This window comes from Leptonychotes weddellii, chromosome 1 (assembly GCF_054177405.1).
Source record: "Leptonychotes weddellii isolate Sample4059 chromosome 1, ASM5417740v2, whole genome shotgun sequence".
NCBI lineage: Eukaryota > Metazoa > Chordata > Mammalia > Carnivora > Phocidae > Leptonychotes > Leptonychotes weddellii.
The window spans coordinates 134,168,941-134,196,351 of record NC_138369.1 but is presented as its reverse complement, the minus strand read 5'-3'; the positions used below and the strand labels follow the sequence as shown (position 1 = coordinate 134,196,351).

Sequence of the window (27,411 nt, the reverse complement as noted above, 5' to 3'; positions counted from 1 at the left end):
TTAAGAATTCCTCGTATCAGTGAGATCATATGATACATGTCTTTCTCTGATTAACTTATTTCGCTTAGCATAATACCCTCTAGTTCCATCCACATCATTGCAAATGGCAAGATTTTGGGTTTGTTTTTTTTTTTTGATGGCTGCATAATATTCCATTGTATATATATACCACATCTTCTTTATCCATTCATCCGTTGAAGGACATCTTGGCTCTTTCCATAGTTTGGCTACTGTGGACATTGCTGCTATAAACACTGGGGTGCACATTTCCTTTTGGATCACTACATTTGTATCTTTGGGGTAAATATCTAGTAGTGCAATTGCTGGGTCGTAGGGTAGCTCTATTTTCAACTTTTTGAGGAACCTCCATACTGTTTTCCAGAGTGGCTGCACCAGCTTGCATTCCCACCAACAGTGGAGGAGGGTTCCCCTTGATCAGTGGCCTTTTTGCCAGAGGATGCTCCCATCTCCAACCACCACTGCCCAGCTCAGAGATTGAGGCAATTTTACCAGGGCAGAGTTGGCCATGAAAACCAGGAATTTTGCCTGGAGAGGGGGCTACCATCACTTAGAAAAGAGAAAAAAACCCAATGCCAGTGGCACTGGCAGTAAAAACGGCAAATCTGATAGGAAACAAAGTGAGAAAGCTCACAGCTCTGTTACCCTGAGGATAAAAGTCCCATCTGGGGAAAATGACAGACTTGGCAGAACACTAAAAAATTTAACAGGGAAATCCTGGACATGATATGCACAGAGGGGCTAAATAACCTCTTCACATATTCCTGGCTGACTAAAAAGCTGTGCACATATGCAGGGGAAACCCAATAGGGCCTCAGAGAAAGTAAAAGCTGAGGCCAACTTAAAAACTGACCAAATTTTAAATGGACGCCCCCAACCATGTACAGAATCATCAAAAAATGATGGAAGCCTTATAAACTCAAGATGTTTGAGCACAATCTCTAATCAATAATTGCCTGCCCACTAAACTATACAGAAATAGCCTCTGAAAAAAAAATCAGGCTAAAAATTAAAATTAGAATAAAAAAATTAACACAGAATTTAGGGGCTTCAAACTGTGAAGGTAAAAGATTCTACAGATTAGATGCAGGTAAGTTACAAAAAAAGGAAAAAAAAAAAAAAAAGGAAAATCCCAAAATAACAACCTTCAGGAAGATTTAAAAAAAAATCAGAATCCAGAGTTGCTACATTATCTGAAACGTCCAACTGTAAAAATATAAAAAATTTTTTTAAAAAGGAAGAAAATAAAATGTGAGACCTACAGATAACAGAAAGAGCTGACTTACTCTTAGGTTTAAATGAAAAAAGGAGCTAACAGAAAGTGACTCTGGGTAGACACAGCTGTTGAATTTAGCAGACAAGAATACAAGTAGCTATTCTATTGAAAAAACATAAGGACCTGAAACCACAAAATTCCTAGAAGAAAACATAAGCTTCCTGGCACTGGTCTTGGAAATGCTATTTTAGATTTGACAGCAAAAGCAAAGGCAACAACAGCAAAAATAAACAAGTGGGACTACATCAAATTAAAAAGCTTTTGCATAGCAAATAAAACCATCAACAAAATGAAAGGCAACCTATGTAATGGGAGAAAATACTTTCAAATCATTTATGAGATAGGGGTTAATATCCAAAATATATAAAGAATTCATACAACTCACCAGCAAAAAAACAAACAAGCCAATTAAAAACTGCAAAGACCCAAATAGACATTTTTCCAAAGAACACATACAAATAGCCAACAGGTAAATGAAAAAGTGTTCAACATCACTAATCGTCAGGGAAATGCAAATCAAAACCACAATGAGGTATCACTTCACACCTGTTAGAATGGCTATCATCAAAAAGATAAGAGATAAAGTGGTGATGAGGATGTGGAGAAAAGGAAACCCTTGTGTACTGGTGGTAGGAAATTAAATTGATGCAGCTACTATGAAAAATAGTATGGAGGTTCTTCAAAATATTAAAAACAGAACTACCATGATCCAGCAATTACACTTCTGGGTATATATCCCAAAGTTAAAATCATCATCTTGAAGAGATACCTGTACTCCCATATTCACTACAGCATCATTCACAATAGCCAAGCCAAGCTAAGTGTCTATCAACAGATGAAGGATAAAGAAAATATGATATAGATAGACAGAAATATCATTCAGCCAGAAAAATGACATCTTGACATTTGCAACATGGATGGACCTTGAGGTCATTATGCTAAGTGAAATAAATCAGACAGAGAAAGACAAATACCATATATCACTTACACGTGGAATATAGAAACTCAAATACATACAAAGAGACTAGAAGGGTTGTTACCAGGGGCTGGAAAGTGGGGAAAAGAGATGTTGGTCAGAGTACAAACTTCTAGTTATAACATGAATAAGTCCTGAGAATCTCACCTACACCATGGTGACTATAGTTAATAACACCATACCATATATTTCAAAGTTGCTAAAAGAGTAGATCTTACATGTTCTCAGCACAAAAAGAAATGGTAATTATAAGGTGTGACATGTTAGTTAATGGTGGTGGTAATCATTTTGCAATACATAAGTACATCAAATGAACATGTTGTACACCTTAAACACAATGTTATATATCAATTATATCTCAATAAAGCTGGGAAACTTTTAAAATATAGAATATGTTAAAAGAGTTAAGGGAAATCATATATTAAAAATTAAAGAAAAATATGACAATTACACAAGTAGGAAATTTCAATAAAGAAATACTAACTTTTTAAACCTGGAAATACTAGAGTTGAAAAGTGTAACAAAGTAAAAGATTCACTATGGGCTCAAGATAAGATTTGAGATGACATTTAAAAAAAAATCTGTGAACTTAAAAACAGAGAAATAAATTATCCAACTGAAAGAACAAAAGGAAAAAAAGACTGCAGAAAAATGAACAGGGCCTCAGAGGCCTCATGTAGGATAATAGCACACCTACCAACATACGTATAAAGGGAGCATCCAAAAAAAGAGGAAAAAGAAAAAGGAGGAGAAAAAATATTTGAAGAAATAACTGCTGAAAACTCCCCAAATTTGATGAAAAACACTAATCTACTGACCAAAAAGCTTAAGGAACCCTAAGCTAAACGAACTCCAAAAGGATAAATACAAAGCGATTCACATCTAGGCACATCACTTTTGAACTGAAGCCACAAAGAAAAAAATCATGAAAGTAATCACAAAAAATGGCTTATAACATACATGGGAAAAATAATACAATAAACAGCTGATTAATGATCAGACTGATGAAGGCCAGAAGGCAAAAAAATAAGATAAAATAAAACTTAAAAATCCTGGGGCACCTGGGTGGCTCAGATGGATAAGCATCTGCCTTAGGCTCTGGTCATGATCTCCAGGTCTTGGGATCGAGCTCCATGTCAGGCTACCAGCTCAGCAGGGAGTCTGCTTCTCCCTCTCCCTCTCCCCCTCCCCCTGCTTGTGCTCTCTCTGTCTCTGTCTCTCTCTCAAATGAATAAATGAAATTTTTTAAAAAAAAACCTAAAAATCCTGTCAACTAAGAATGCTATATACAGAAAAATTATTCTTCAAACATGAAAGGAAAAATACATTCCCAGATTTTTATTTTTTTTAAAGATTTTATTTATTTATTTGAGAGCACGCACGTGCACAAGCAGGGGAGCAGCAGAGGGAGAGGGAGAAGTAGGTTCCCCTCTGAGCAAGGAGCCTGACAACGTGGGGCTCAATCCCAGGACCACAAGATCATGACTTGGGCTGAAGGCAGACGCTTAACCGGCTGAGCCACCCAGGTACCCCACCCCCAAATTATTTTTTAAGTGGAGAATATTCTACAGTAGAAGACCTGACTTTAAGAAATACTAATCCAAGTTTCTCAGACTGAAAAGAAATGACATCAGGAGGTAATATGATCCACAAGGAGAAATGAGAGCACCAGAAATGGTAAATATAATTAAAAAGATATAAAGACTGTATAAATACATTTTTTTCTTCCCTTAACTTCACCAAATACATATATTTAAAAAAAGCAATTACAATAACAGTGTGTTATTGGGTTTATAACATACATAGATGTAACACACACAATAATGGTAGGAAAAGAGGGATGGGAAAATGAAGCTATACTGGTGAAATGCTGCTATGTTTTACTAGAATTGTTAGTATAACCTGAAGCAGACTGATAAACTAAAATGTACACTGTAATTCCTAAAGCAACCACTAAGAAAATAATTTTTGTAATGGTAAAAGAAAAAAAAAAAAAAAGAAATCAACCCTGGATCTACAATGGTACCTTAAAAAATGAAGGCAATACATGTGAGCAGAGGAACAAAAACATCAGAGAGAAACAAAACAAAGAGCACCATGGCACAGGTAATTCCCATAACAAAAACTACATAATAAGTAATTAACTAAGCACACAATCAAAAGCAGAGATTGTCAAGACTGGATAAGAAAGAAAACTCCAGCTACATTCTTTCTACAGTACACATACTTTAGATTCAAAGTGACAAAGGGTTCTTGAAAGTAAAAGGATGGAAAAAGATACACCATGCAAACAGCAACCAAAAGAGATCTGGAGTGGCAATGTTATTTGCAGACAAAGTAAATTCTGAGAGCTAGAGATTTTCCCATGTCCTACCAGATAAAGTCTAAATCACTTCATATTATAGTTCCTTCTTACTAGCTTCATCTTATCTTCCACTTATAACCAATGTGATCATAACTAGATTCCACTTCTCTTTCTGACACTATTATTTCATTCCCAATTCTAAGCCACTGATCACACCATCACTGGAATGTTTACACCCTCCCTCCCACCTACCACATTCTACCCATCTTTAAAGTTCCTATTTAACTCCCACCTCTTTCACAAGGCCATCCCCAGCTGTTCCAACTCACTAATTTCTCTGATCTCTAAATTCCTGCAGCACCTAGAAATATTTTGGAATTTATTATATACTCTCTTGGTTCTTTTTTACTTTTGCAAACTATAGTTCAATGATGTCATATAAAAGAATACTTTTTAAAAAGTACTTTATAGAAATCAGATATATCGCTTCTCAGCCTTTTGGCTAAGATCAAGTATAGAAATCAGATATTACATTGCAGTGACTGTAGAGAAACACACCCACACCGCTTGTCCAACTAACTTACTAAGTAAGTGCCTTAACAGGAAAAGCTGAATTTTGTATCTTCCTTTATCAGCCACAGTGCTCTCAATACTCTGGTTACTTTGTCTTTCACAGAGTACATAACCTGCTTCTGTAATTGCTTCTACCTTACAACTTGCTATAGACTAGTATTTTCCAAATTATGGGTTCAGCCAATCAGGATTGAGAAGGGGGTGGTAAGGAGAAGAGAATAAGAACTTTAATATAGTAAGACTATGGACTTTTTAACCAAACTTATTTCAGTTATTTTTCTGTGCACTGGGTTGCAAAGTAAAATGTATTTCTTACTACAGGATCATAGTTAAAAATTTAAAATCCATTTAAAATCCAACCTGTCTATATAAAGGCAATTTTTTTCCAATATAGAAAAGACAAAAAATTATAGGAAAACTAAATTCTTATTTACCATTCCCATCTAAAAAAATGGAATAACTGCTCAAGATGGAATAAATACTACACCCATATAAGAAAAACTGAAAGCCACATTTAAAGGAAAAATTATCCTTTTGGTTTAAGCAATAGTCATTAACATATATCCTCCTCTAAACAGAGGCTATGTTTAATTTTACATCATTTGACACCTCACACTTCAAAAAAAAGAAGAAAAAAAAACTCCCAGAAGCTAAAAAGCATTGAGTCAAGGGATTCCCAAAAGGGTACTTTATGTACCCTTATATAAAGTTCATTAACGGAAAAGCTAACTTTTAGGTGAAGTAACAACCAGCAAGCTTAATAATACTGTGGACGTATGGTAGGCAGCCTATGGCTATCATCTTTTCTTCTTCACCAAATTTCATTCTATCGGATCTTTCCTACCATAGAAAGCCCCACTTTCATAAAATATAGTAAAATAGGATTGACTTCAAAAGTTTTGCTTCAAAGACTATTTTTCCAAAACACATCTTCAAAAAAGGATTATCCAGGGGCGTCTGAGTGGCTCAGTCAGTTACACGTCCAACTCTTGGTTTTGGCTCAGGTCATGATCTCAGGGTCTTAGGATTGAGCCTCAAGTTGGGCTCACACTCTAGCACAGTCTGCTTGAGATTCTCTCCCTCCCCCACTCTGTATTCGTGTGCTTGTGCTCTAACAAAATAAATAAAATCTTCTTTGAAAAAGGATCATCCAGAGTTCCATCACCCATCCTTTGTAATCATATTAGGACTGAAAAATTGTTTAATCCATCTCCAAATCTTTGATTACACAGTAAATTCAGATGCCCCCAAAGACCCTACAATTAGCTAGAGTATCATCTCAAAATAACTTCACGTGTACAATTATTTTGAAGCCAACTATGTGTCAGAACCAGGACTCTGAGTGTATAAAATTCATAGTCCTTAAAGATTTCATATTCTAAAAAAAAAAAAAAAAAAAAAAAAAGATTTCATATTCTAATGGGTAAGCCAACCCAACAATTACAATACAATGTGAAAACTCTAGCTCACTCAGAAAGTGCTACAGGTAAATGGGGACTGGACCTAAGAAAAATTTGCTTATTAGTACCTTGAAAAATTCTGGAAAGGGCCCTGGTGGAAAGTCTAAAAAGTGTGAATACTACAAGCCATAAAGTACCACTGATCTGCTCTAAGCAAGAGATTTATTTGCGAAGATCACTGGTTATGAAAAAAAAAAATTTTAAGGAAGAGAAGATAAATTAAACTAGGACCTGCACTTAGGTAGAAAAAAGTAAAAACAGAAGGAAGAGAATGACAGATCAACTGAGAGGCAGATCAACAGTTTTTTGAGCACCTGCTGCTATAGGTTTGGTAACCAGAAGGAGGAGAGTGATTAACTACCAAGCTTCTGACTCATGTGACTATTAACATGACAGTAGAGTTCACTGGCCTGGGAAGCTGTTTTGGAAGAAGAAAGGAATGAATTCAGTTTGGGACACCGTTTATTGAAATGACTGAAGGACACAGAAATGGAAAAGTCCAGAAAGCAATCTGATATGTTCATCTTATCCTCTAGCAAGAGGTCTAGATGGTTCTTGAAGCCACGGGAGTAGATAAAATTGACTGTAAAATAAGAAAAAGAAGTAGCCAGAGTCTCCAGCAGCAGCGAAGTCTATAAAGGACACTAATAAACTGGTCAGGCAGTATAACCTGGACAGTGGTATCACAAATGCCCCAAGACAGGTAAGACATTCCCAAGAAGATCCTGGAGAATATCAACATGTAGGCAGACAGATGAAAAGGAATCATACAAGAAACTGAGAATAAGCAAGGCTGTAAAAGATGAGCCACCAAAATAATACCCTAGAATAAAGGTCAGAAAACATTTTCTATAAAGGGCCAGATTATAAATACTTTGGGGCCTGCAGGCCATAGTCTCTGTTGCAATTACTTAACTCTACAGTTACGGTGGAAAAGCAGTCAATAACAATATGTAAAAGAATCGGTGTGCCTATGTTCCAATAAAACTTTATTTACAAAAACAGGCAACAGGCACACAGTTTGCCATTTCCTGCTCTAAAAGCCAAGGAAAGAAAGTTCCTTATATATTCAATCTCATTCACACTTAGTATATATACATTGATATATATAACATATATATATGTTATATATATTTATCTCATACAGAGTGGACTTTCTAATATCAACTAATGTTCTGGAAATTTACAGTAACATTTTTCTTTTACATTACTATAATTAGTATATAAATAAAAACCTAAATTATAAACTATAGTTATATATACTGTCAGGCAGGCTTAAAATTTTCTACAAAAAAAAAATCCCAATTTTATAGGAATAAACAGGATTCATACATGCAAATTTTTCCAATCAGTCCCACAAACAACTTGTCCAGCACAGAAAGGGGAAAGGAAAGGGAAACAACAGAAAGGATGCCTGGAGAGCCTAAAGAACTTCTATTCCCAGCAGGCTAATATGGACTGAAGTAAATATAAAAGTGAGGGTTCTTAAACGCTTAGTTTTCAGAGGCCTGAGCATGTAAGTCAACCCTAACTTAAATGCAACATTGCTTTAACCCTGTATCTTTGAAATATTATTCCATAACAATGATAGTACCAACAACTACAGGATTACTGAAAATCAAGAGCCAGGTACCCTGCTAAGAACTTTATCTTCCTGACTTCATTTAATTCTCTCCACAAACCAATTAAGTAGACAACAATATCAATCCCCACTTAGAAAGGGGGTGAAGGCATAGTGAGGTTAAGGAATTTGCGGGCAAAGAGCAGGGACAAGATTTAAGCTAGGTGTGTCAGATTCCTAAGCCCATGCTCTTTTAACTATCACAACAAAATGTAACTCAATTCCATCAACTACATTTATTACTATATGTTTGAAGAATACAGTGACAATAAAGCAGGACCTCAGTATTGAAAGCACTTACAATTGACTTTAGAGGTATCAAAAAAAAAAAAAAGATGTGAGGGGTGCCTGGGTGGCTTCAGTCAGTTAAGCAGCTGCCTTTAGCTCAGGTATGATCCCAAAGTTCTGGGAACGAGCCCTACAGCGGGCTCCCTGCTCAATGGGGAGCCTGCTTCTCCCTCTCCCTCTGCTGCTCCCCTTGCTTATATACTCTCTCTGTCAAATAATTAAATTTAAAAAATCTTTTTAAAAAAATGATGTGAGAGTTTTGAAAAGATAACACTTCTTTTTGAAAAGATAACACTTCTTCGTTAAATTTAAAAGGTTTTTCATGAAAGCATACACGTAAGTTGGATGTTAACTAGCAACTCCTCCCTGGAACCACTAGCTTTTCTGAATACATGAACAAAAACTCAAAAACCCTTTTTTCCTAAAAAGAAACTAGAAAGGAGACATATCATCCTATATACCACCAGAATACAACACAACTAAAATCTCAGGCTACTAGAGGGATTATGCTTACATGCTACAATTATGGTTTCCACAAAAATAGATGATCAGTTGGTCACTCTTTGAAATGCTTTCTCCACAATTTCTCCTTCTTCCCTGGCCAAATTCACTGTTTCTTTTACTAGTTCTTCCTAATCTCTCTATTTTCTAAACAATGGAGTAGACAGAACTTGGTGTCTCACCTCTTTTCAGCTACCTCTACGAACTCTTCCAGTCTCAGGACTTTAAAGGCGGATGACTCCCAGTTTTATATCCCCAGACTAGAACTCTCCTGTGTACTTCAGGATCTTTTAGCCAACTAACTACATGTCAATTCTTCTGTGTCTAATATGCATCTCAACTTGACATGTCATGAGCAAAATTCGTGATCTTCCTTAAACCTGCTCCACCCATATCCTATCTCAATTACTGACAATTTGACTCTTCTAGCTGCACAGGTCAAAAATTTTGAAATCTTGAATCTTCTTTCTCTCCGACCTCACATTCAATCTGTCAAGAAATACTGTTGGTCCCACCTTCAAAATATATCCAAAGGGCACGTGGCTGGCTTGGCCAGTAGAGCATGCGACTCTTATGAGTTTGAGCCCCACTTTGGGTATAGAGATTACTTAAAAATAAAATCTTAAAAATGTGTGTGTGTGTCTCCAAGATTCCAGCAATTGTACTCTTAGGCCTTAACACCACTGAAATGGAAATTTATGTTCACACAAAAACCTATAAATGAATTTCACAGCCGTATTATTCAGAATAGCTACCAGATGTCTTTCAACAGGTGAATGGATAAACAAACCATAGTATACCACACTATGAAATACTACTCAGAAAAAGAAAACAACTATTTATTGATATATGCAACAATTTTAATGAATCTCCAGAGAACTTTGCTGAGCAAATAAAGCCAATCCCTAAAGGTTACATACCGTATTTGATTCCATTGGTATTCTTGAAATAAAAAAATTATAGATAAGGTGAACAGATTACTGGTTGTTGCAAGGGTTTAAACCAGGGGTTAAGAGTGGAGGAACGGCAGGGAGAGAAATGGGTATGGTTATAAAAGGGCAATATGAGGATCCTTGTGATGAAGGAAGTGTTCTAGTGAATATACAAAACTACATGTGTAATAAAACTGTATAAAAGTACACACACACACGCATGCACAAATGAGTACAAGTATAACTGGGGAAATCTCAACAAGACTGGTGGACTGTATTAATGTCAATATCCCGGTTTTGATATTGCACTATAATTTTTCAAGTTGTTACCATTGAGGGAAACTGGGCAAAGGATACATGGGATCTCTGTATTATTTCTTACAATTGCAGGTGTATTTACAATTATCAATATAAAAACGTGTGTGTGTTTGTGTATCTCCAAGAAATGATCATTTCTCACCACCTTTCTAGTCTAAGTCTTTCAGCATACCTCTGCTGAGCTATATGGTCGTTCAGCTTCCCTCTGTTGACCTTCCATCTATAGCCAACAAAGCAGGCAGAGTGATCTTATATTTTAAAATATAAGATAGATAACAGGATTTCTCTGCTTAAAACCTCCAGTGGCTCCCCACTTTGAAGAGATTTAAAGCCAAAATCCTTGCTACTGACTGCCCTACCCACTAGAGAAAACATTTGTAAGTCTGATAAGGGATCTGTATCCAGAATAAAGAACTCTACTCAACAATAAAAAGACAAATAAAATGAGAAAAGGAAGGACTTTTGGGCTCCAGTCTAGTATGTAAGGAGCTTGGGAGTCATCCCTCTCATCTTCACAATAAGAAAAGAGCTGAACAAACTGAAAATCAACAACTCTTCTTAAATCCACCAAAAAATTGAGGTCACATGGCAAACCACTGCCATAAAAACTGGAGAAAGACAGGTAGATACACAGAATCACAGCTTATTGGAACAGAAGCCCAGGAGCAGAAACTGCCTACAGAGCCAGTACCAGTAGAGGAAAACTTAAACTGTAATTAACATAGGAGTAATATGAACAAGTCTGGGAGTGAAAAGATCCAGAGAGGCACGCCCCATGCTTTTCTCAGTTTTATCTCTAAAGCTCTATCAGATCCTCACAGTGAAGATCTAGGAAAAACCTGGGGGAAGCAGATGAGAAGAAAAGTAGCCATTTATAAAAAGGCCCAGAGCATTCTGTTCTTAACACCTGCCCTCAAGGAAAACTATTCTACCAAAGCTAACCAAACTGGGGGAAAAGAAATACCCAACTCTAGCCTTCTCTAAACTTAAAAGTGGGGAAAGGGAAATACCCAATTCTAACCTCAAAATCTAGCTTTCCATGTGCACAAAGGGAGATACAAAACTCCAGCCCCCTCTAGCCTTCTTATCTCACCTATGAGGAAGGAAGAGGGACAAAAAACTGAAAAGCATTTATAAAGGTCAAGCCCATAGCACAGGTTCACTAAGAGACTCAGACATGATTTTTAAGACTATAGAACACTTTTCCTCCTGTCACACCTTACCACTAGATCAACAGGATTCCTCTATAATAATGGGGAAATACAATGGAAAGAAATGCATGTCTCAGAATTTATTTAAGAAGTCTCTCAGGAAATCCAAAAACAACAGGAGAAAAAATAAAAGGGACACCAGAAGAAATTTCAACTTCTGACATCTACAGCTACAGCAAACAATAAACAGTCTAACTCCTGCCAGATAAACAAAAACTCAAAATAAAGGTCTATTACCTAAGTAACGTTTACTGAATATATCACATCCAGCTTTTAACACAAAATTACAAAAAATACTAAAAGACAAAAATCAAAAGTGTGAATACACATAGCAGGCATCAGAATCACTGAAATATAGTGGGGATGTTGAAATTATCAGACTAAGAATTTAAAACAACTGATTAACACACTAAGGGCTCTAGTGGAAAAAGTGGATAACACACAAAAACAGATACATAAAGTAAGCTGAGAAAGATGGAAACTTTAAAAAGATTTAAAAGTAAATGCTAGAAATCAAAGCCACTGTAACAGAAATTAGCAATGCCTTTGATGGGCTGATCAATACACTGGACATGGCCAAGGAGAGAATCAGTAAGCCTAAAGAAATGACAACAAAATTTCCAACACTGAAATGCAAAGAGAAAAAAAAAATGAAAAAGAAGAGAATATGCAAGAGCTATTGAGGCAATTACAAAAGTTGTAACATATGTAAAATGGGAATGCCACAAGGAGAAGAGAAAAAGGAACAGAAAAAGCACTGGAAGCAACAACTGAGAATTTCCCAAAATTAATGTCAGACACCAAACCACACATGCAGGAAGCTCAAAAAAACATAAAAGAGGATTAATACCAAAAAATCTATACCGAGACATATCATATTCAAAATGCAAAAGATCAAAGATAAAGAAGAAATCCTGAAAGAAGCCAGAGGAGGAAAAAAACCTTACCCATAGGCAGGCAAAGGTAAGAATTACATTGAACTTCTCTTCAAAGGTCATGCAAACAAGAAGAGAGTGAAGTAAAATATTTAAAATGTTGAAAGAAAAAAAACCAACCAATCTAGAATTCTGCACCTAGTAAAATTATTCTTCAAATGTGAAGGAGAAATTGAGACTTTCTCAGAAAACAAAAATTGACAGAATTTGTCAACAGTAGACCTGCCATCCAAGAAATGTTAAAATAAAAAATTCATCAGAAAGAAGGAAAATGACATAAGTAAGAAATCTGTATCTATGTAAAGAAAGGAAGAGCATTAGAGAATTAATTGATCTAGCAGCAACAGTTCAAAATAGTAGCAGCGATAATGTATTCAGTGATTATAGCTTATGGATTAGTGAAAATAATGACAGCAGTGTTATATGGAATGGAAAGCAGAAATTGGGAATACTCTGTCATAAGATAAGTCCACTATCCATGACAGTATAGTGTTACTTGAAAGTGCACTTCAAAAAGTTGTAAATGTACACAGTAGACTCAACTCCAACCACTGAAAAAGGTTTTAAAAAGTATAATAGATACTGTCAGAGAGGAGAAAAAATAGAATCATATAAAATGCTCAATTGCAGGAAAAGAGAGGAAGAAAAAGGAAGAAACAAGGACAAAATAGGAACAATAAACAAATAGGGCAAAAATATGATCCAACTACATCAATAATCTCTTTAAACATCAATGGCTTAAATACACCAACATGAAAGAGAACTTACACAATGTTATATGTCAGTTATATTTTGATTTTTTAAAATAAAAATTTAAATTTAAAATTAAAAATTTAAAAATGAATTTTAAAAAGACCCAACTATAATCTACAAGAAACCCATTTAAATAAAAGACACATATACCTTACAAATAAAAGGATGGACACAGTGAGAAACTACAAATCAATATTCCTGATGAATACTGATACAAAAATCATCAACAAAATGCCAACAAACCAAACAACAGCATGCTGAAAGGATTATATATCACAACCAAGTTTTATACCTGCAATGGAAAGATTTACACCTGAAATGCAAGGATGGTTCTACATACAAAAATCAATGAATGTAAACACACCACATTATCAGCATTAAGGACAAAAACCAAATGGTCACCTCAAGTGATGTAGAAAAAGCATTTAACAAAATTCAACACTCTTTCATGATAGGAATGCTCAACAAACTAGTAATGGAAGGAAATTGCCTCAATATAATAAGCTGTATAAGATGAAAACCCCACCTTAACATCATATTCATTGGTGAAAAACTGAAACTGAAAACTTTCTTTAAAATGAGGAACAAGGCAAGGATGATCATTTTTGCCACCACTATTCAACATAGTACTTGAAATAATAGCCAGAGCAGTTAGACAAGTAAAATAAATAACAAAAGGCATCCAAATTGGAAAAGATGCAAAATTATCTCTGTTCACAGAGATGATCTTATATGTAGAAAACCCTAACGAATTAAGAAAAAAAAAAAAAAAAAAGCCTGTTACAACGAAGAAACAATTTCAGCAAAGTTTCAAATACAAAATGAACACTTAAAAATTGGTTGTATTTCTACACACTAACAATGACCAATCAAAAAAGAAAGCAATCTCATTTACTATAGCGCCAAAAAAGGATATAGTGCTTAAGAAAAACCTAACCAAGGAGATAGAAGACTTGTACACTGAAAACTATAGAACACTGCCAAAAGAAATCAAAGAACACAGAAATAAATGGAGAGGCATCCCATGCTTGTAGCTTAGAAGACTTAGTAACATTAAAATGTCCATACTACCCAAAGCCATATAGAGATTCAATGTAATCCCTATCAAAATTCCAATGGCATTTTTTGCAGTAATAAAAAAACAAAATCCTAAAACTTATACAGAATCTCAAGGGACCCCAAATAGCCAAAACAATCTTGAAAAAGAACAAAGTTGGAAGTCTAATAATTCTTGATTTGAAAACAAACTATAAGCCAATTGTAATCAAGACAGTATGGAACTAGCATAAAAACAAATATATAGACCACTGGAACAGAAGGAACCAGAAATAAACCCTCATGTATAGCCAAATAATTTTCAACAATGGTGCCAAGACTACAAAATGGGGAAAAGACAATCTCTTAAGCACATGGGTGTTGGAAAAACTGGACCAAGAAGCAAAAGAATGAAGATGAACCCTTACCTCCACCACACACAAAAATTAACTCAAAATGAATTAAAGACCTAAACATGAAACCTAAAACTATAAAAATCCTATAAGCAAATACAGGTGAAGAGCTTCAGTACACTGGAGTTGGCGATGTACTTAACCTTTGGTGACTGGCTTATTTCACTTAGCATAATGTCGTTAAGGCTCATCCTTGTTGTGGCAAGTGATAGGATTTCCTTCTTTTGGGGACACCAAAAATGACAAGAAACTAAAGCAAAAATAGACAAATGAGACTACATCAAATTTAAAAACAACATCTACAAAAATCTATAGCTAACATACTTAATGTGAAGAAACTAGGTGTTTTCCTACTAAGAACAGGAACAAGACAAAAAAGACTTCTCACCCCCCGCCCCATTCAACATTGTACAGAATACAGTAAGACAGAAAAAGGAAATAAAAGGTATATAAATTGGAAAAGAAGAAATAAAACTATCTTTGTTTACAAATGACCTGGTTGTCTATGTAAAAGAATCTCAAGGAATCAACCACAAAACCTCCTGGAACTAATAAGTGATTATAACAAGACTGCAGGTACAAGTTTAAGGTACAAAAGCCAAATGCTTTCTTATACACCAGCAATGAACAATTGGAATTTAGAATTAAAAACACAATACAATTTAGCACCCCTCCAAAAAGAAATACTTGGGTATAAATCCAATAAAATATGTACAAAATCTACATGAGGAAACCCATAAAACTCTGAGGAAAGAAACCAAAGATCTAAATAAACAGAAACATATTTCATATGCATGGATAGGAGGACTTAATATTGTCAAGATGCCAGTTCTTCCTAATCAACAGATTCAATGCAATCCCAATCAAAATCCCAGCAAGTTATTTTGTGGACATCCAACAGTGAACACAATATTGAAGAACAATCAAAAAACTGTCACTGACTGACTTCAAGACTTACCATAAAGCTACAGGAAAAAAAAAAAAAAGACCGTGTGATATACAAATACATCACTAGAACAAAACACAGAGCCCAGAAACAGCCACCAAATATAGTCAACTGAACTTTGACAAAGGATCGAAGGCATTTCAATCAAGAAAGGATGGTCTTTTCATAAGAGTGCTGAAATAACTGGACAGCCACATGCAAAGAAATGAACGTAATCACAGATTTTATACCTTTCACAAAAATCAACTTAAAATAGATCATAGAAAAGGCAAAACTACAAAACACGTAGAAGACAACAGAGGAGACAATTTAGGTCTCCTTGGGTTTGGCAGTGACTTCTAAGATACAACACCAAAAGCATAATCCATGAAAGAAAAAATTGACAAATTAGACTTTTGATTAAAATTTAAAACTTCTGCTAATGAAAAGACAAGTCACAGACTGGGAGAAATCTCTGCAAAACACATACGTGAGAAAGCACTGTTATCCAAAATATATAAAGAACTCTTAAAACTCAACAGTAAGAAAACAAACAACCATTAAAAATGAGCATTGACTTGAACAGACACCTCATCAAAGAAGATACACAGATAGCAAATAAGCATATGAAAAGATGTTCAACATCATAAATCATCAGAAAATTGCAAATTAAAACAAGATACTACTGCTCTCCTATTAGGATGGCTAAAATTTAAAATACAGACAACACCAAAGGCTGATGAGGATATGGAGCAATAGGAAATCTCTTTTTCACTGCTAGTGGGAATATAAAATCATTCTGTACAGTCACTTTGGAGGATAGTTTGGCAATTTATTGCAAAACTAAACAAACTGTTATCATACAATCTAGCAATTGTGCTACTTGGTATTTATCCAAATGAACTGAAAACTTACAACCACACAAAAACCTGCAAATGAATGTTTACAGCAGCTTTATTCATAACTGCCCAAACTTGGAAGCAACCAAGATGTCCTTCAATAGGTGAATGAATGAACAAACTGCGATACATGGATACAATAGAATATCATTCAGTGCATTTCTCCCATTCAGTAGGTTGCCTTTTCATTTTGTTGATCATCTATCTCCTTTGCTCTGGAGAAGCTTTTTAGTATGATGTAGTCCTACTTATTTATTTTTGCTTTAGTGTGCTTTTACTTTTGGTGTCAGACTCAAAAACCTACTGCCAAGACCTATGTCAAAGAGTTTACTACTGTTTTCTTCTAGAAGTTTTACAGTTTTAGGCCTTATGTTGAGGTCTTTAATTCATTTTGAGTTAATTTTTGTGTTTGGTGTAAGATAGTGGTCCAGTTCCATTCTTTTGCATGTGGCTGTACAGTTTCCTCAACACCATTTATTGAAGAGACTATCCTTTTTTTCTCTCATTGTATATTCTCAGCTCCTTTGTCATAGATTAATTAACCACATACGCATAGGTTTATTTCTGGGCTTTCTCTATTCTGTTCCATTGATCTATGTATCTTCTTTTTTTTTTTTTTTATGCCAATACCACATTGTTTTGATTACTACAGCTCTGTAATAGAATTTGAAATCAGGGAGTATGATGTCTTCAACTTTGTTCTTCTTTCTCAAGACTGCTTTGGCTATTCAGGGTTTTTCATGGTCCCATACGAATTTTAGGATTATTTGTTCTATTTCTTTGAAAAATAGCAGGGGCCCCTGGATGGCTCAGTTGGTTAAGCATCTGACTCTTGGTTTTGGCTCAGGTTGTGATCTCGGGGTCATGGGATCGAGCCCCGTATTGGGCTCCGTACTCAGCGCAGAGTCTGCTTGGGATTCTCTCCCTTCCCCACTCTTTTTGTCTGCCCCCCCCTACTCATACTCGCTCTCAAATCAATCAATCTTTTTTAAAAAACACCACTGAAATTTTGATAGGGATTGCACTAAATTTGTAGATTACTTTGGGTGATATGGCCATTTTAACAAAATTGATTTCTTCCAATTCATGAGCACAGAATATCATTCCATTTATTTGTGTGTCTTATAACTTTCAATATTGAGTCTTTCACCTTGTAGTTAAATTTATTCCTAGAATTTTATCCTTTTTAATGCAATTGTAAATGAGGATGCTTTCTTTATTTCTCTTTCTGATAGCTCATTATTAGTGTATAGACATGCAAGAGATTTTTGTGTATCCTGCAAGTTTACTGAGTTCATTTGTTCTAAAAGTTTTTTTGATGGAGTCTTTAGGGTTTTCTATATATAATATCATGTCATTTGCAAATAGTGACAGTTGTACTTCTCCTTTCCAATTTGGATGCCTTTTTTTTTTTTTTTTTGCCTAATTACTCTGGCTGCCTTATATTAAGTTTTATTTCTCATTCACCCAAGGCATTCAAGCCACTGAAAGCCAGAAAAAGGACATTCAAGACCACAAATATCACACCTCCATTTTTTGTGTCTCCGGAATAATAGATGCAATAAAACTATATATAATTTTAAAAGCAAAATCAACAGAACTCTTCCACAGCAACCTTTGCACAGTCTCTAAAAATTCAAATCAATTAAAAAAACATTTTACTAGTCACTACCTACACAGTTGGGAAAGTAGCATAAAAGGGTCTCTATCCCTACAAGGCTTGGTTTGGTAATTATGAAAATGTGCCTCTCAGATCTCCCACTGCAAGGAGCGTAATTGACCCACAGCCCCAGCTGCTGAGCTCTCAAAGACATTCTCCTGTTAAAGCCATGCCAAGCTTCCCATGAACTGTTCCAGAAAATGCATGACCATGGCAGACATATTTAATGGAGACCTTTTCCCAGGAAACACTGTACTCCTCTGGTTCAACCTCAGGCTGAGACTTCCCCATTGGTTTTGCTTTAACTTTCTTAGAGTTGCACAGCAGTGTATGATCTTTCCTACCTACTGTCCTTCCCTCTCTCCTCCACAGAGGTTAAGACCTAGTTTTTACCTTCTCTCGATAACAAGTTTCTATGACTCAAAGAACATACCTCCATATGGCATAAGTAAAGATTACTATTTCTTTTCAAGTTGTTTGTCAGTTTTATCAGGAAACAGATTTTCCACAAATGACTTAAAATAGTTACATAAATACACTTAGGTGCCTCAAAAAGATCATCAAATTTAGGGGCACCTGGGTGGCTCAGTCTGTTAAGGTCAGACTCTTGATTTCAGCTCAGGTCTCAGGGTTGTGAGATCGAGCCCCATGTCAGGCTCTGCGCTGGGCATGGAGCCTGCTTAAGATCCTCTCTCTCCCTCTGCCCCTCCCCCATCCCTCTCTAAAAAAGAAAAAATGTTTCTTTAAAAAAAAAAAAAGATTATCAAATTTAAGAGCAAGTAAAACAATCAAGTAAAATTTCCAAAGTGAATAGCCATTTGTAGTAATTCAGATGCCTAAAAATAAGAACAGAATTTAGTTACGAGGAGTTTTAAAATTCAGAAAATGTTCTCATAATTCACTGTTTCATTTGATTCATACAACATTGGAGAAAAAAGGGAACACAATATTTATTGAATTCTTTTCTGTGCCAAACAGTAGGCTGGGGCATTGCTGTAGTAGTAGCATCCTCATTTTAACAGATGATTAAAACTGAGGCTCATAAAGTTAATGAATATGCTCTAGCTTACAAAACTACTGAATAGTGAACAACCAAGGTTTTCTTTCTTCTATGCTGTCTCCACAATATCCATGCAGAGAATAATAATAATCCCAAGGATCAAAACCAGACATTACCTCTCCTCATTTTTGAAAATGGTATATATTAAAAGTAGGGCCCTACTCACTCTCTATTCACAATAGAAGGACAGTTACGCTTCACATCTCCACCCCCATATCCTAACCACAGAACTAGTGAAACCAAGCAGGAGACCTGAAACCTATGACTAAGCTCAAAGGAGAACTGAAATTAATAGTTAATGAGGCTAAATCACTAATTAATTAAAAACACAACTTACCGATTTTCAAATTGGAAAAGCCAGCCTCAACAACTGTCAGTAGCTTTTGGGACTGATTAATCTTCTCCCTGCTCTAACAAAAGGTCTACATAAGGTACCTAGCTGGACTTTACCTCTACAAGACCACAAGAGCATTTTCTATCACAAGCACTTCCAAACCAGCCAAGTGAAGTAATTTAATTTCTGTTTAAGTAATTTGCCACAGTATGATGGGTCACAGAAGAAAAAAAGACATTCAAACTATAGGTAGAACACTACAGAAATGAAGATTATACCAAAAATTCCTAATAGAAAAGCTCAGTGTCTTAGATATAGTTTATGTGACTAGTGTGCAGGGATAATTACTCTTGGTTTTCTTTTTGTCTCTGACCATTTTCTCTCTCATTTTTTTCACCAAAACAAACTGCCTTTCACTGATATTAGCAGGTTCAGCAGATGATTTATTTGACTGGGCAAGGAGAAGACCCTATTTCAACCTTTTCTGGAAATACAGAAGTGAAACTACAGAATTTTAAGTTGTCATAAAAATTCCTACTATTTTATGATAATCAAGAAAAATGAACTGGCCAATATATCAAATTTTATTTCTTTTTTTTTCCTTTGGAAACAGTTAACATTTAGCAAGGAGAACAAACAATACTTAAGTCTCACAAAGGAAAGGTGATAAAGTGGAAAGAACTGAACTTACCACTTTCTAGCATGTACAAGAAAAAAATAAAAACAAAAACAAAACCATACAACAGCAACAAAAGCAATAAATATTAAGGAATAAACTTAACTAGAAATGTCAAAAGCCTATATAACAAAACTCCTGAAAGACACAAAAGTAAACTTGAACAAATAGAAAGATATCTCTTATTCCTGGATAATTCAACATCACAAATAGGTCAGTTCTCCCTAAGTTATTTTGTAAGTTAATGAAATTTCAATTAAAAATATCAAAAAGCTTTTTTATGGAATTAGTCAAATTGATGCCAAAGTTCATATGGAAAAACAAACACTCAAGAATAGCTAGAAAACACAAAAAAGGAAAGCTACAAGGGTAGATTAGCTCTAGGAGACATTAAAACATACTGTAAAGCTCTATAATTAAAATAGTGTGGGAATGACAAAGGAATATGCAAATGACCTAGTGGAACAGAATGGAAAGTCCAGAAATAGACCAAGTCCATGTGGAAATTTAGCATATATTAACAATACCATCGCAAGTCACTGGAGCAAAGACAGACCTTTTAATAACTGTACTGAGCAACTAACTGGTTAATGAGTTAGAAAGGATAAAATTAGATCAATAATTCATACCATACATAAGAATAAACTCCAGAAACAGGAATAAACTTCAAATGGATCAGGGAATTTAAATGTAAAAAGTGAAATCTTGTAATTACCAGAAAAAAGTGGATGAATTTCTCTTTAATCTGAGGGAAAGGCTTTCCATAAGGAAAGGCTTTCTACTTATAACTTAAAATCCAGATATAAGAAAAGAATATCATATGGTAGAAAAATAGAATACACAAAGTAAAAATACTACATATATCACAAAGGCTAAATCCATAATAAAAAATTGTTCAGAGTTGAGAGGAAAAGGCCAAAAACCCATTTTAAAAATGGGCAACGAGAAAAAAGAAAAAAAGAACAATTCACATATACTCACAAAAGCAAACAAAATGGACTGTGAACAGGTGAAAAGATGTTAAACTACATTCATAATAATAATATTATAAGTTAAAACTACAGGGGCACCTGGGTGGCTCAGTCATTAAGCATCTGCCTTAGGCTGGGGTCATGATCCCAGGGTCCTGGGATCGAGCCCCACATTGGGCTCTCTGCTCCGCAGGAAGCCTGCCTCTCCCCTCTCCCACCCCACCGCTTGTGTTCCCTCTCTCACTGTGTCTCTCTCTGTCAAATAAATAAAATCTTTAAAAAAATAATAAAAAACAATAAAACTAAAAAACATGACAAAGGGAACAGACAGGAAATGACATTTGTGTATTTTTGATCTTTGGAACCATGTTAGTGTGTTTCACAGACTGAAAATATAATTTTTTTTTAAAAAAGCCAAGAAGAACAGGAGTAACATTCTAAGAAGGGATACATACAAAAACAAATGAACCAAACTGCATTTCAAAGGAATAACCTAATCACACCAAAGGAAAAAATTTTAATTAAAAAAAAAAGCAAGAAAAAGAAGAATTAACCAAATACGTTCTAAACAAAATCTACTGTTCTGATGCAGTGATGATAAAAATGTTTAGTAAAGCACTCTGGAGTCAGAATGTGTGGATTCACTTGCCCAACTTTCCACTTGCTAACTGTGTGACCCTGGGCAAGTTAATTTATAATCTCTGTGCGTAGGTTTTCTTATCCCAATAATAACAGTACCAATCTCACAGAACTAATGATAAGGCTCAAATAAAACTACTTATGTAAAAATCTTAGTAAATCACTGAGCATATAACAAGAATTTGGAAAGCATCTGCTATCATCAACTACTAATCCAAAAAAAAAAAAAAAACCACTGAATGTGTGGGCACCCAGGATACACGTAATAAAAATGGAGTCCTTGTCATGAAAAAATTTGGAATTTCCTAGTTTATGAACAGTAAGTGTTCAAGGAATTTAGAACAACAAGATCCACAGGCTGGCTGGAATCATGTGAGAAATTTCATAAAGGCGCAATCTGACAAGGGTTTTTATATGTGCACAAGATTTAGATTAGCAAGAGAATGGGAGTGCTAACGGAAGCTAAATAAAAGCAATGAAGCCATAAAGACCAATATATTTCAAGGATAGTAGCAGAGAAGGCTTGGAAAGCTGAGTATCTAGAGATAAGGCAAGACTATGAAAGTTCCTGAACGCACTACTGAACTGGGCAGGCTTTATTTTCTAGACTATGAGGAACCACAGAATTGTGTGCAGGGGAAACAGTATGACCAAACTGAACTGTGGGTATTCTAGTGCTGGTATGCAGAAGATCAGAAGTAGAGTCTTTTTTTTTTTTTTTTTAAAGATTTTATTTATTTATTTGAGAGAGAGCACATGAGAGGGGGGAGGGTCAGAGGGAGAAGCAGACTCCCTGCCGAGCAGGGAGGCTGACGCGGGACTCGATCTAGGGACTCCAGGATCATGACCTGAGCCGAAGGCAGTCGCTTAACCAACTGAGCCACCCAGGTGCCCCAGAAGTAGAGTCTTACTAGTGGGCAAGCCAAATAATGGTAAGGGACTGACTAGAATAGTAGTGATGAAAAAGGGAAAGAAGTTACAATCATCAAGGCAGTGAGGGGGGAAAAAAAATCAATGAAGTTTGATAACAACTAGATATGAGGTATGAGAGAATAGAAAAGTCTGAATGACAAGATGAATAACAAAATCATTAGAAGGAAAAAGCAAAAGGGAATGGGAAGGAATCATTAGAAGGAAAATGCAAAAAGGAAAGGATTTGCATTGGGTCTTAAAAGTCAGGTCAGGATTAGACAAGAAGCCTTGCCAACCTGAGATAACAAATCAAGATCCAATGGGCATTTGGCAGCAGGGGACTAGTACTTAGGAGAGAGTGTGAGAACTGAAGACAAAAGGTATTAAGAATTTTTTTTTCTAAAAAAAAAACCTCTTTAGAATGTTTGGGACATTCTAGAGAACAGAGCTAACAGACTGTGTGCTGTTTCAGAGGAGTGATCATCTCATTTATTTTTATATCCCTTCAAGTTTGGCATGGTTGCTAGCACAGGAGAGACTCTCAGTAAAATGTTGCACAGGTAGGGAAAGTAGAGAATGGAACAGAGCTGTTTGGCTTGTTAATGGCAGAGCCTACATTAGAGCCCAGGTCTCCTGACTCTCCACTATATACCATAAAATAGAGATGACCTCTGAACCATTCATGCATAGGATCCCCTAAAGAGCTAGTGTAAGAAATGAAAATAAACTAAACTGTGGGGATGGCTGGTTTCTAGGGGTAGATGGATGGAAGACATAAGAAAATTGCAAAGAAAATCAGAGGTATTTAGGAAAAAATAAATGATAGTGTTGCATCACAGATTCAAAGGAAATTTTAAGAAAGGAAGGACAGTCAATTGTTCAAACGATCAAACACCACAGGTAGAGTTTCTCTGGTCTCCTATACCAATGAGATCCAGGTCACTTTTTAAAAGTATAAATTAAGAAATTTTAATCTACTTTCACAACATTTTAAAATCATATATCACTCAGCAGTGATTCAAAAATATTGCAATCTTTAGTGAATTTTATCTCTACAAAATACAAAACAGAAAATAAAGTCTCTATAATAAATTTGCACAGTAAATGAAATTTGAAGCAAATTTGAAGCAAAGAGAAATGAATGAAAAAAATACTTATTTACATCTATTGATAGCAATAAAATACATGAAATACCAAAGGTCTTACCTTAAATCTCTTGTCCTGTAAGACCTTCTTGATGGCAACCAGTTCTCCTGAATCACAAAGTTTGGCTTGATATACCACACCAAATGACCCATTTCCAATCACTTTAGTGTCTGTATAGCTGACTTCTTGTGGCCTATCTGGACCCTGCCCAGGAGTTGCCACCACTGTAGTCACCTTGCTGCCATCCTTGTCTCCTAAAAGAAAGAAGAGATAGAAAAATGAGAACCGTAAAGAATTAAAAAGAGAAAACTGCTGAAGTATACAAAGTAAACTGCATTCTTTACTACAAATTATTTTTATTTTTTTTATTTTTTTATTTTTTTTAAAGATTTTATTTATTTATTTGAGACAGAGAGAATGAGAGAGACAGAGAGCACATGAGAGGGGGGAGGGTCAGAGGGAGAAGCAGGCTCCCCGCTGAGCAGGGAGCCCGATGCGGGACTCGATCCAGGGACTCCAGGATCATGACCTGAGCCGAAGGCAGTCGCTTAACCAACTGAGCCACCCAGGCGCCCTACTACAAATTATTTTTAAATGCTCATCTTAGTTTATCATATAGAATTACTTCAACTATTTGTTTCAATTATAAGTAATTTTTTAAACCACCATTTATTCATTGTGTAGACCAGGCATCATATTTAGTTTATATATATGACTTCATTTAATGAAAACAACAACCCCATGAGGTATATAGTACTGTTCCCATACAAAATTAATGGAAAGAATGTTAAATTTGCCCAAAGTCAAAAGTCAAATGGTGGACCCACCAGGGTGTGAATCCTTATCCAACTCTAAAGGCCCTAGTTCTTTTCTCAAGGCTTCCCTATTCTACTTGAAAATAAAAGAGGTGCCACTGAACATATCTAAATATGTTGACTCTATTCAGACCACTCTGCCTTTAGAAAAGGAAGGCTTATTTCTTTTTAAGAAAATAAAATACCTCTCAGAGAAAGGTCAGATGGGGAAAAGGAATATGGAGTGTTAATTTGGGGTAAGAGATGTAAAACATAAAAGAAAAACCAAATCTATTCTGAACTGAGCCTTATTCATAGGTAGCTCACTGACGTTCTGTTGTCTCTGCCCACTCAACGGCTCTTGCCTTACCTCTGTACGTTTCCTCCCCTTCCAGTAACAATCCAGAGACTCCTCAATTCAAGCCCAAGAACCACCTCCTACTTGACTAGGCAGAGTTCATAATCATCTTGTTCTCCAAATTCTTAAACTATTCTAAACCATACTATGCTAAACTAGAACCTGATTCTAAAGAGCTTTAAATTGTTCTTTCAGTGATTTCAGAATACAAACAGATTCTAGTGAGTACAAGCATTGTGAAGTAGCAATTATGATTTGTGCTTCTTCTCTCTTCCCTGAGAAATCTAAAACCAATTCTCTGTACATATAAGTCCTTAGGCTCACTGACTAAACTGCACTTTTTCCTTTTTTTCCTCTTCTACTCTTCCATTATATTATTTTTATGATGCTAACTGAATTCATACCAACCTAATAAAAGAAAAAATAATGTATTTTTAACTCTAGATACCAAGCCTAGATTATGAAGTATTCATTTGTAACTCACATATAAAAGAATGAAAAATATAATAATCTCATTTTCCAATAGTTTGAGTTTTTCCCCAGTATGAAATTACCAGGTAAATGAATGCCCAAATGTTACTGGCATATTTACCCAATGTGTATAGCTCTTTTAGTTCACAGAGGTACTAATATAGACAAAAACCAATAAGCAATATCTGTGACTGATTAATTCTCCTTTTATAAGGCAGCCTTCATGACAGACACAAAAGCAATGAAAGATTCCTACTGAAGAGCTAGCTGAATTACAGGCAGTCTATATTATACATTATAGCATGGTTAACTACCTTAAATATGTATGTTTTTGATTCCAAGGTATATCACCCAACAGGTATGACAGCACAAATCCAACACCACTTGTAGACAGATAACCCAAATCTTGTCAACACCACCCTTTTTATTCATAACAGTATTATATGTACTTGAAATGCATGCAAATCCCATACACACATATATAGCAGTTCTCAATGCTTTCAAATGATTTCTTCACATTTCACTTCCTAGTAAAATAAATCTCAAATATATTTGCAAAACCTAGTTTAATCGAATCTCAGTTCTAAATCATCATGCTCAACTCCCCAAATATTCCATTTACTTTCATTTCTGAGCATGTTAATGTTAATTACATCCTTTCAGGTTGATTATAAACCTTACTATAAGTTATTTCTTCATTTGTAAAATAAACCTATCTCTACTTGCATTATAACATTCCTCTAAAGACAGAATCACAGTCTTCTGAACTTTAAATGAAGAGATCTAGAAAGGGTGGATTCAGAAAGAATAAAATCCAAGGTATTGAATACATTTTATCATCCAATTGCCCAAAGAAAATAAAAAACAATTGATTTCAACAGTCTGACTCTTCCCTAGATCATCCACCATATCACCAAAACTTATATATTTCAAGAACTATTAATAATTCCACTGAGCAAGTTGCTTGTACAATCTCATAGGTCGGGGCGCGCCTGGGTGGCTCAGTCGGTTAAGCGTCTGCCTTCGGCTCAGGTCATGATCCCAGGGTCCTGGGATCGAGCCCCGCATTGGGCTCCCTGCTCAGTGGGAAGCCTGCTTCTCCCTCTCCCGCTCCCCCTGCTTGTGTTCCCTCTCTCGCTGTGTCTCTCTCTGTCAAATAAATAAATAAAATCTTAAAAAAAAAAAAGTTAAAAAAAAAAAATCTCATAGGTCTAATTCACAAAACAGAGCATCATTATTTTTTAATTAAAATAACAGATTTTAAGAATGGCTGTTGCATTTCACAATTTTAATTGAAAACAAAAGCTAAGGTATAAACGAAAATCACGCTTTTCTACTGTATAACCATATGTTAATAAAGAAAACAGTAGCCACAGCTTTGTACTTGCTTCTGTAAGAGAACTTAAACAATATAAGCATGTGTAATGACTTTCCCCACCTGCCTCCCCAGTATGCGTTTCTAAAGAAACCACAGCATTTCAGAAACAGAACTTGAACCAGCTATGAAAAGCATACCATATGTGATGGATACCATCAGAACCCTGAGACTTAAAATCTCTGCATCTTCAACTACTAAGCCCAGGGAACATCTAATTGTGCTTTTTCTCATATGTAAATTATAATGCATAAATAAAATAATTCTGCAAATATATTAAAGTGGGATAGAAAGATAAACAGGTCCTACAGATGCTATCACTAGAAGATGCCCTTAAGGCCTCTTAATTTTATTTATTTATTTATTTATTTATTTTTTGGAAAAACAAAATGTACTTGCAACATTTGTAACAGATAAAACAAGATCTGTGTTTCTCTTTCCTCTCATCCACATATGTAAAGAGCTCTCGCAAACCAATTTTAAAAAATTCAAAAATAGGCAAAGGATACGATGAGACAATATACTAAAATGAATTTTAAAATAAAAATAAAAATATGGAAAATATGCAACCTTCCT

General features: G+C 35.3%; 1 protein-coding gene across 3 annotated transcripts in view; it reads right to left on the bottom strand.

The window, feature by feature from the left end:
* GSK3B (glycogen synthase kinase 3 beta) overlaps positions 1 to 27,411 on the bottom strand; it is a 212,125-nt gene that overhangs the window by 118,245 nt on the left and 66,469 nt on the right. For all 3 annotated transcript variants that reach the window (XM_031037801.2, XM_006742174.3, XM_006742175.3), the window contains exon 2: positions 23,898 to 24,091. In XM_031037801.2, the coding sequence (XP_030893661.1) occupies positions 23,898 to 24,091 (194 nt within the window). The remainder of the gene's footprint in view (positions 1 to 23,897; positions 24,092 to 27,411) is intronic.